Source organism: Ammodytes marinus (genome assembly GCF_949987685.1).
Source record: "Ammodytes marinus genome assembly, chromosome: 10".
Classification (NCBI taxonomy): Eukaryota; Metazoa; Chordata; class Actinopteri; order Uranoscopiformes; family Ammodytidae; genus Ammodytes; species Ammodytes marinus.
This window is the reverse complement of record NC_137214.1, coordinates 20999759-21011479: the sequence shown is the minus strand read 5'-3', so window position 1 is coordinate 21011479 and position 11721 is coordinate 20999759. Positions and strand designations below refer to the sequence as shown.

The 11721-nt window shown below is 37.8% G+C and overlaps 2 protein-coding genes across 2 annotated transcripts; both read right to left on the bottom strand.

The window, feature by feature from the left end:
* Positions 1-559: 559 nt before the first annotated feature.
* Positions 560-1480, bottom strand: LOC307256964 (olfactory receptor 11A1-like; the record flags this gene model as incomplete). Its single annotated transcript, XM_080036079.1, has 1 exon — positions 560-1480. One exon carries the CDS (start codon positions 1478-1480, stop codon positions 560-562), a length of 921 nt encoding a protein of 306 aa, XP_079892205.1.
* Positions 1481-9073: 7593 nt separating this feature from the next.
* On the bottom strand, positions 9074-9997 carry LOC307256963 (olfactory receptor 11A1-like; the record flags this gene model as incomplete). The annotated part of the gene is made up of 1 exon (XM_080036078.1): positions 9074-9997. The coding sequence occupies one exon, from the start codon at positions 9995-9997 to the stop codon at positions 9074-9076; it is 924 nt and encodes a 307-aa protein (XP_079892204.1).
* Between the last annotated feature and the right edge of the window lie 1724 nt (positions 9998-11721).

Below are 11721 nucleotides of genomic sequence, written 5' to 3'. Positions count from 1 at the left end.
ATCTTTTCTCTATTCAACAGTTACCAGTGTTACTACATTAGGGCATTATGCAAAACAAACTCTTATAACACATATTCTAAACACATAAGAAAATGTATCTATTACCACCAGTTTTAGTACATTAATGGTGCACTATGCAGTTTCAGAGGAGGTGGATTTGTTTACGTTCACATAACCTGCACTTAGTTTACAAACATATTTATTCTACATATAATTCTGTCTTGAATAATTATATCATCATGAATCAAAACTAAATAATTTTAAGGAACCTGGAACCAAACGTTTGACTCGAATATGTTTGTAAACCAAACTGTGGACCCTGCTCCTGTAAACAACAACAACAACAGTGAAACAGTAACTTTTCAGGAAGCTTTCTAATATCAGACAGTGTTCCAGGGATCACATTTTCCTGTGAGTAAAGTTTGTTTATTCAGTTATGAGAATATAGGTTTGAAAATGTTCGCTTCTCTGACCCACCCGAAGTTACACAGTGCACTTTCAAAACACAGATGCTAAAGACATGAGAATAAATAATCTAAGAATTACTAGTGTTAGTACATTAACACATTTTACTAAACAAACTCTTCAGGTGTTTGTAGATTTCTTTCATTTTCAGCCCATATATAATCGGGTTAAATAGAGGATGATAGATTAGTATTTGTAAAGTCATTATGAAACGAACAATTTTGGGAAACTCTGTCCCCATTCGCAGTAAAAGCACATCATATACACTCAAACATGAGAAGTTGATTAATACTATCAGATGTGGTAAACATGTCTGGGCTGCTTTTCTCCTCACTTCTCTACTATTTCTATAAGTAATTATAAATATCCTTGTGTATGTGAATAGTATAAAAATTGTAGGTGAAATTACCACAATAACTAGAATAACCAAACCATATACATTCAGCACTGTAGACTTCACACAGTGTAGTGTCTGAAATGTGCTGTTACACATTATCCCCTTCAAAGTAAAAGCACAGAGTTTTTTGGGAGAGCTCAAAACAACTGGCACAGCAACTTGACAGGCGGGCACAAGCCAAGCTACAAACAGTAAAACATTCACATTAGTCTTTGTCATGATAGTTTGATATTGCAGAGGTTTGCATATAGACACATAGCGGTCATAAGACATAGCCGCCAGTAGTAAAAACTCAGAAGCAGTCAGAGAATAATATGCAAAGTATTGAAAGAGGCAAGCTGAATATGAGATGATTTGTCGTTCGGATAAAAAATCTATTAAAAGTTTTGGGTAGTTAACAGTGCTGAAAAGAACAGAGTTGATGAGCAAGGCAGCAATGAAAATGTACATCGGTTTGTGGAGGTTTTGGTGATTCCAGATCAGATAAACAATAGTAGAATTACAGCACATTATTAGAATATACACTGTTAACATCATCACAAAATAAAGGTATCGGTATTTGTGCAGTTCCACATAGCCATCGATAAGAATAAATGTTACATTGACCTTATCATCCATGAAGGCTGTCCTAGGAGAAAATATTATAAGTCTTATTTTGAAATTCACTTTAACATTAACATAGCATACATACCATACATATCCCACTGCTCAGTATGTGAAAGTAACAAGCACATATCAACACATGATAAAAGTAAACGGTTTGAGTCTGCGGGTTGTTTTTATCAGAATATTTCAACCTCCATGGATCTCATTAAGTTTTCATGGAACTTTAGAGGCCTAAACGTAATGATGTTATTGTCTGATGACATGTTTGCAATGCCCAGTTAAAGTTGCACTATGCAGTTTCAGAGGAGGGGGGTTTGCATTCACATAACCTGCAGTTACTTTACACAATATATTGTCTCTACATGTAATTCTTAGTATCGAATATTTCTATCATGGGCCCTGGTGCTGTAAACAACAACAGTGAAACAGTAACTTTTCGGGAAGCTTTCTAACTTCAGTGTTCCAGGGATCACATTTTCCTATGAGGAAAGTTTGATTATTCAGTTATGAGAGTTTACCTTAGGAAATGTTCTCTTCTCTGACACACCCAGAGTTACATATTGCACATTTAAAGTCCGCACCAAGGTCAGAACCAAGTTTTTTTTATCCCCTGTATAGATTTAATCTGCTCAGGTTTGATTTCACATTTTAGTTTTGCAACCGCACTAAAGAACTTTCCATGATATACCCGCGTCCTGTGTTTATCACCTATTGGCTGGGTCCCCCTATACTGGACATTCATTGTAGTGTGGGGCCTGGACCCAAAGTAATTTTAAAATTATGCAAAAGTTTAGTTTTCACTTCTTAAAAGGTGCTACGAGGAACTTTTAAATATTTCTAATTTTTCCTCTGATTATCATAAATTACATACAGCAAACAAGACCATCAGTGCAAAGAATGGTATTTTTATCCAGTTTTTCTTAATGCTTTTGTCCCGGTACGCTCACCATGGAACTACAGCTGGCGTAGTAGAACACATACCGCTTTTTTCCTAAGGGGCTGCAAAAGTTAACATAAACTTAAAGTTCCTCGGAGCACCTTTAATTGGAGGTAAGGGTCTATAAAACAATTCTGGTTGGAGTGTCAATTAGGGCTGGCCCGAATACCATTTTACAGGCTTCGAATATTCGTTGGATTTTCCGAGCGAGTATTCGAGTACTCGTTCTAAAAAAACACAACATCAAATCCAACATTAATAATCCCAAAGTACTCACTGAAACCGAGTGTGTGAGCCGAGACAGCAAGCTGTTTAGTTTGTTGATGATTTAATAACTTTCGAACGGTAATAAAGTCAGAGTTCCTTACTTTCCCCCGTGGAAGCGAACAGCTGGTGTTCCGTTCCAAATCAGCTGGCCTCCCTGGCACCGCAACCCTTACAGAAGCTTTTCAATTCATCCCGGAACATGCATCTTTCCGGGGATTTATAAATCCATACAAAGATCCAATATTGATAGTCTTTTGTGTACATATTATATCCATTATTGACCGGGTATTCCCATGAAGCAACCAAGCTTCAGAAGCCCTAACAACTTAGCTAAGGGCACCCCCGGTTTGAGGTACTTTTGCACACAAAAAAATTAAATAAATAAATAAAAATAAAGTAAAATAAAAAATTCAAATAATAATATTCCGAATACTGAATTGAGCTCCGAATACTAATTTAATAAACGAATACTCGGATATTCGAATAATTCGTGCCAGCCCTATAGTGTCAATAAACCAGACCAACATTTTTTCTTCTTTTTTGTTTTGCCCATCTTCCAAAATGGCCACATTCGAAATCGTGATATTTTGAAGCTTTTAATTCGGGTTAAAACATTTATTTGATTTGGTTTCTTGACACTCGACCAACACTATTTTATAGACCCTTACCTTCAATTTAGAAGTGAAAACAAAACTTTCACATCAATTAGAAATGAAAACAACAAATTACCCATACAAGGCCCCACACTACCGGTTTGTAGATAGGACCGGACCTCTTTAGGACGGACCAAGGTTGCTTGTTTACTCCGGACTGAAAGCTTTTCTGCAACCACCATGACACATGAGAATTTGAAAAAAAACTCAAGTTTGGTTCAAAGACCAGACTAGTAATACATCGCCAAACTACACTTGAGAAAAGTGTGAAAATAAACGTTTGTCCACCTGTCCGGTGGCAAACTAAAGCAGTGAAGAAATCTTACATTTAGTGTAGAATTAAGGGGAAGGGATATCTATATTTTAAGTAAGGCCCCCTCTGTAACAGTACAATGCTGACTTATGACACAGCCAAGTCTCCCCCAAACTCCTTATAGTGACCGATGGCCATCTCCATAAGGTAATACACTGACTATGCAGAAGAACTGTGTGTCTGTCTGTCTCTCAGTGTGTGTGTGTGTGTGTGTGTGTGTGTGTGTGTGTGTGTGTGTGTGTGTGTCTGTCTCTCTGTCTGATGGCCATCTCCATAAAGTAATACATTACCTATGCAGAAGAACTGAATACAAACACACTGGCAAAAATACTGAATCTCTTTAATATTAATATATATGAGAATGTGTCGATGTAGCGATAAGCAATGTATGTTTGACTGTGACATCAGTGAAGCAAAACATTCACACTCTTGCATAAGTTCAAACTTTGGTAAAGAAATAAACAACAAAAAAAGTTTCTCCTAAATGTGATGCAAGGGATTGTTTTTCTTGTTTTTTTTTGTGTGTGTGTGTGTGTGTGTCTGTGTGTGCCTGTTGCAGTTACTGTATCCAACACCAATACACGCACGCACACACACACACACGCACTCACAAGGCTTGTTAATGAGAGTCATTAGTGTCCGGTTCTGTTGTAAACAATAGGCCAGAGTCCCAGGGGTACGGTCTGAATACAGCCACACACTGTAAACACAATATTACGACCCAGGAGTCAAAATACAATATCACAATAATTGAAGTCCTTTGAGAGCAATTATAATATTGCTGATATAGTGGGGTTGTGTATAACTTTGTATTTTAATTTCAAGTTGATGCCAAAGTTTAGTTTTAATTTTTTCGTTGAAGATAAGGGTCTATAGAACAATTGTGGTATCAAGTGTCAAGAAACAAGACCAAATTTAAAAAAATATGTTTTGCCCATCTTCCAAAATGGCCACTATCGAAATCAGCTTTGGAGTGTGAAGGATAGATAGATAGATAGATAGATAGATAGATAGATAGATCGATAGATAGATAGATAGATAGATAGATAGATAGATAGATAGATAGATAGATAGATAGATAGATAGATAGATAGATAGATAGATAGAGGGATCAAAATAGGCTTAGTACTGCAGAAATCAACTCCAGGCCTCCGTTTGTAAATACGCCAATATGGGTCAAAGTATCAGGCCGTGGACGGACTGTGGTCAAGCCAGCGGTCTCTAGTTTTTACTCAAACCAGCAACTTCTATATTTATTCCCCCGTGTTGTGAGCGTGTTACACCGGTAAATGCACAGACGGTGAGCGAACAGCACTGGCCGTGGCAGCAACGTAACTATGGTGTCATCGTAGCAGCGGGACACAGTGTAGCCCATTCAATAAACAGAGTGCTGCGCCGACATTTTTCGCTAAACACAAGACTCTCTTCACTCTTGCCAAGGTGACTACACATGGCGGTTTAATGCGGAAATTATTCTTTCGACCAATTAACGGACAGCAGTGTGTATCTCCACCTTTTCGGCACCCTTTCAGAGTCCTGGTAGTTTTTTTTTGTTTAGTTTTTTGTTTGTTTGATATTAACATCATATTATGCAAATGTAAGTTATCATACAAAAAAAAGGAATACGATGTGTTGGTCTAGATAGTTAATAGCCTAATGATTGAATCAGTTCATCTGGGATTTAATCTGAGGTTAACTGATCACGTCACGTTAACGTCCATGCACAGTGTGTATTGAGTTAATTTAAAAATATTTGGAAAAGGGGCTGCCCTCAGTTGCCCATGCACTGTGTATAGTCTTAGCCTATTTCAGCCTCGTCTGTGAAAAAAAATAGCTGGACAACAGAGTTCTTCTGCTTTGTCCCTCTCACTGCATTTAAATGCATTCACTATATTACAGAAAAATATGTCCTGTGAAAGAAACAATGGCCCCAAGCCCAACCCAGAGGACCCTGCATATTTTATTTTAAATTAATATTTTCATGGAAAATCCATGTGTCTTTCTTCAATAGCTTCTAATTCATCCGAACTATTTGTATCCAAATCATTTTTACACAGAAAATTCCTCAGATTTATCCTCTTAATTCTCCTCTCAAAGTGCACTAGATTCATGCATTTCACTTTAAAAGGGTAAAAAAAAAATCCCGGGGGGGCATGCCCCGTACCCCCCCAGGAGGGTCGAATCTCGGCTGGCTACTATGTTCACCCAGCTGCAGATTGGAGGCACTAGCGGAAAGCACTGGGTGTATGAATGACATTTAACATTAGTCAATGATTTGTGCAGCGCTATCATTGGACAGGGGCCCCCTAATCAAATTCTGCTTAGGGCCCCATGAAGGCTTGGGCCGGCTCTGACCCCAACGGTGGAGTACCGAAAATGGGAGCAGTGTAGAGCCGTTTAGTTCGCTTATTGTGGGACCCTACCCAAGTTTTGGCAAATGAAAAGCCAAAATAAGTGCACCGAGCTGCTCCGACCCGACCCGCTCTGCTTGGTGGAAACGAGGCAGTAGACTCCCATGTTAACAGAGACATGACATTTCTGGAGTAAGGCAGACTGTAAAACACTTTTAACATGCTCTGGTTCACATTTTTCACATAACAGACACAATCTTCACACTGTGTTTTCATCAGATTCTTCTGGTTCTAACATTAAATTAATTTTGTCAGTTAGACTCACGGTCCGTTAGTTAGAGGCAGCGGTTTGAGGGGAAGTTTTGGATGAAATTACCTCTCTGAGGCCTCTAACAGGTGGGATGTCTGCCTTATAACAGGCCCTAATTTAGACACACACTGAGCTGGGTGACTTACCCCGGAATTCCACTGGCTGCACGTGCATTGTCCTACGGTTTTGCTTCGTGCGCCCACGTCAACACCCACCGGGTCCGTTTTCAAAGCGGGCAAGGCCAGCACCGCCGGACAGGTGGAATCACGAAATCGAGGAGTTCCTGCGGTAATTAAAAGTGACGGGGGATAACGCTTGATAATGATTCTGTATGTGGTATTTACACAACAACAAACGCACGGAAGGTTATTGTTCCCATCTGAACAAGTAAAAGAACAGTGGACATGCTTGTATGTGTCTCTGTTTTGAGATTGTTACCTGCAGTCAACACAGAGTGTCTTATTTTGAAAATTAACCAAATGTTTTATTGTTTTGTCGGCTTCTGTGTTCCTGTCTCTCTCGATCTCTCACTAAAATGATTCGGTGAGCACTGGCATACGCGAAAATAGAAGCAGTGCGTATTTCACCGGAGAGCTGGAGCAGCAGCGGAGCAGAGAGACGGTGCAGCGGAGCTAGTGGACGCTCACACACTGACTAAAGTGAAAACCTCACAGCTCCGCTGGCGTGGTGGAGCGGAGAGGGACCGTACAGGCAGCTGGTGGATTTCAGCCTTTACTCTGCACATTAAAAGACTATTTCACACTTTTTAAACATTTTCATGTCTTTCAATTAGAATTTCAACTAGAAAAATCTTTCAAATTTCAAAATATTCAACATCATTCTTACATTATGAAAGTTCAACTATTCACTACCTTTCATACTTAAAGGTGCAGTGTGTAATATGACATCATCAAGAAAGTTCTAGAAGGTTCTAGAATGCAACGCTCCCTGGGTAACAGAAGCTACAGTGGCCTTCAAGGATAAGAACAATTCTAAATTCTAAACAATGCACCTGATGACATTCCAACCATGACGCTTCCAACATGGCGGCGCCCAGGCCTTGGTCCAAGGTATGGAGAAATATGGAGATATATGAGACCCTTGGAAAAAGAAAGTATTCTAAAAGAAAATGTCAGCTATTATACACTAAATTAAACATACTTACGGATATTATAATTATTTTCTACCAAGTCTGCCATGAAAAAAAATCCCAAAATTCTACACACTGCAGGTTTAAAAGACCCTTTTTTACTTTACCACATATTCCTACTCCTTCAGCTGATTCATATAAATTCAAGCCATTAAATGAATATTTCAGATTAAAATTTTTTGTCATGTCTTTCAACTTTTGTATTATTGCAGCAAAACACTGACATGTTTTAATATAGCTTACAATGTGTATATTCAACTTTTCAACTCCTGTCATACTAATGAGACCTTTTCAAACTTTTCAAAATCTTCATACTCAGCTATCCAGCTTAGAGTCAGCTTTTTCAGCAGGAAATGTGTTTTCTAGTTTTACTTGTGTATGTTTTTTTTTTCAAATTAAATTGTATGACACACTTAAATATAGGTTCTGGTGTGTTTATATATACAGCTCTTGAAAAAATTAAGAGACCACAAGCAATCAGTGTCTCTTGTTTAGCTATTTATAGGCATATGTTTGAGTAAATGAACATTTTGGTCTTGCTTTATAAACTATTGACAATATTTCTAACAAGAAAAGCTGCCATTTAGAGCATTTCCATTAAGTAATGTAAAGATGAAGATTGAATAAAAATAAGGATCGGTCTCTTAATTTTTTCCAGAGCTGTATATTTTGAAAGGAGTGCACTGCAGCTTTTACATTACTAAATCATCACAACACAAAACAGTAATTTTTAAATTTTATTGAAATGTTCTCAAAGTCTTAAAACTGAACAACAACAAATGAATTGACCATCGGGGAGCTTGTGGTGTAGTGGTTAGAGCCCTCCCATAGGCTCAGTTCTTTTCACAGCAGCCCCGGGTTAGAATCCAGCCCGAGTCGTTCTCTGCATGTCATTCCCCTCTCTGCCCCATTTCATCTCTCTCTCTACACTTTCTAATAAAAGCATTAAAAAAAAAAAATAATAATCTTGAATAATCTATGTTTATAATTTATAATGATTATTGTAACCTGCATGCCTTCCTTTGACTAACAAAATGTATCCAACTTATTATAGATGGAGTGAACTAAAGGCGGCATCAGCACATACTCTGGCAGCTCGTTCCATGCTATTAAAACACAAATTGTGAAGTCATCTTTTCTCTATTCAACAGTTATCAGTGTTACTACATTAGGGCATTATGCAAAACAAACTCTTATAACACATATTCTAAACACATAAAAAAAAATATCTATTACCACCAGTTTTAGTGCACTATGCAGTTTCAGAGGAGGTGGATTTGTTTACTTTCACATAACCTGCAGTTAGTTTTTTGAAACATATTTATTCTACATATAATTCTATGTCTACGTTTGACTAGAATATGTTTGTAAACCAAACTGTGGACCCTGCACCTGTAAACAACAACAACATTGAAACAGTAACTTTTCAGCTTTCTAATATCAAACAGTGTTCCAGGGATCACATTTTCCTGTGAGGAAAGTTCATTTATTCAGTTATGAGAATATAGGTTAGAAAATGTTCACTTCTCTGACCCACCCGAAGTTACATAGTGCACCTTTAAAACACAGATGCTAAAGATATAAGAATAAATAATCTAAGAATTACTAGTGTACTACTAGTACATTAAGGCATTTTACAAAACAAACTCTTAAGGGGTTTGTAGATTTCTTTCATTTTCAGCCCATATATGATCGGGTTAAATAGAGGATGATACATCAACAATTGTAAAGTCATTATGAAACTAACAATTTTAGGAAACTCTGTCCCCATTCGCAGTAAAAGCACATCATATACAGTCAAACTTGAGAAGTTGATTAAAACTATCAGATGTGGTAAACATGTCTGGGCTGCCTTTCTCCTCACTTCTCTACAACTTCTATATACAATTATAAATATCCTTGTGTATGTGAATAGTACAAAAATCGTAGGTGAAATTACCACATTTACAAGAACAACCAAACCATATACATTCAGCACTGTAGACCTCACACAGTGTAGTGTCTGAAATGTGCTGTTACACATTATCCCATTCAGAGTAAAAGCACAGAGTTTTTTCTTAGCACTCAAAATGACAGACACAGCAACTTGACACGCAGGCACAAGCCAAGCTGCAACCAGTAAAACATTCACATTAGTCTTTGTCATGATGGTTTGATATTGCAGAGGTTTGCATATAGACACATAACGGTCATAAGACATAGCCGCCAGTAGTAAAAACTCTGAAGCAGTCAGAGAATAGTATGCAAAGACCTGAAATAGGCAAGCTGAATATGAGATTATTTGTCGTTCGGATAAAAAATCGATTAAAAGTTTTGGGTAGTTAACAGTGCTGAAAAGAACAGAGTTGATGAGCAAGGCAGCAATGAAAATGTACATCGGTTCGTGGAGGTTTTGGTGATTCCAGATCAGATACACAATAGTAGAATTACTGCATATTATCAGAATATACACTGTTAACATTATCATGAAATAAAGGTATCGGTATTTTTCCACTTCCACATGCCCAGCAAAAGTTATAAAAGAAGTTACATTTAAATCATTGTCCATTTAGTTAATTAAGAATTATAGCCAGACCAATGTAAATGAAATATCCATAACTCAATAACAGTGTAACCTGTAAAGGAGAGTCTCACCCACAACGTTTCCATCAAAATGAACTTCCTAAGTTTCTAGATAGTATTTTTATCAGATGATTACCTCACTCTCCATGGATCTAATTAAGTTATTGTCGGCACCAAAAGAAATCTGCACGTAAACAACAACTCACTCAAACTCTGGAGGACTGAACTTTGGAAAACATGACATCATAACGCAGATTACTGATTGGTCGAACGTTTGAAGTTAAAGTTAAGGTACAGTGTTGTACCCTGCTAAGGTACCACTGGGGGACAAAGCATTTGTACCCTTTTAGGACCATTCATTCATTTCTTAGTGTGTACTGATTCAGTCAATTATAACGGCAATTTAGTACAGCCAGATCACTTTGAAGATTTGCTGTTGCACAATGGTTTGCACATGTAGGCTACTCAACAATGCTACAAAAAAGATTGAAATGTTGTTTTCACTTTTAATGAAGATTTAGTTTGTATGACTGAATTTAGACAGGACCCTTTATTATTCTTACTAATAAAGATACACTTGGACACAATCATTTCATCACCAGGAACTGAATCATCAACCCTGGAAAGAACCATGTAATTTGGTACTAATAATAAATAATATTGACACTGTTCAATTGGTATACTTCCAATTATTTGCTAGTGTAACCCAGAGGCCCTGTTTTCCTTTGTAAAGCTATCCAGTATTCCACAAGAAGAAAACAAGTCCAATGCTAATGTTTCTCAACATCAAGACCACTTTTACAATAATCAGTCTCCTCTCTCAAAGATGTCGTTTCTACTATGAATTCCACTCTGCCAGTGTTTGTGTTTGTTATTCACTGAAGATGACTTCATGTTTGAAATGATAATTCATCCATCTTTCATGCTTGTCATCATCATCATCCCCAGAGACGGACAACTTTTAGCTCTGTTTGCTCAGAGGATACAGCTTCCTCTTTAGATCTAGTTATTTAAGTGTGTGTGGATGCTGTGGGGCTGTATCACTTACAGAGGACTGAAACTATTAAAACAAAATTCATACAGCAAATCAAGATCCCACAAAATTCCAAACGCTCAGTCAGTGAGATTGGAAGGGATAAACTGATACTGTAACATTCATCACATAGCCTACATTAATCAGCCCTGTGGTATCTACTGGTCTAGAGAGTTGAACAAAGACATGTTAAATTGGTTTTCAGGGCAGATGTTTTACTTTATTGGAGAAAGACAAAAATTTAAAATGTATGAGAGTAATAGCAAATTGTCTAAGTGGCATCAACGGAGGCCAGAGTCACACACTAATCAAGTGTTGTAATGACTGTTCTATTTAGAAATGTGTCTGCAAGACACCGTCTACCGTTATTTAACAACCACAGTGAGTGGACTTTTCATTTTGTTCCTCCATTAAGGTACGAACACACTGCACACCGCCGCGGCTAGGGTGGCGCGGCCGCTGCAGAAGTTGAAAATATTGAACTTTTTGCCGCCGGCCGCGCCGCGATAGCCAATCAGCGTTGAGCTCCTCCCGACGTCACTCACTTTGGGACGACGGACAGAGGAAATTAAGATGGATGAAAACATAATAGTCACAGTTTGCTCCCATACGTTCTGTGAATAGCCTCTGTGTCTGTTGCCTGCTGTGTACAGCTATCAGTTTTGCTTTAAGAACCA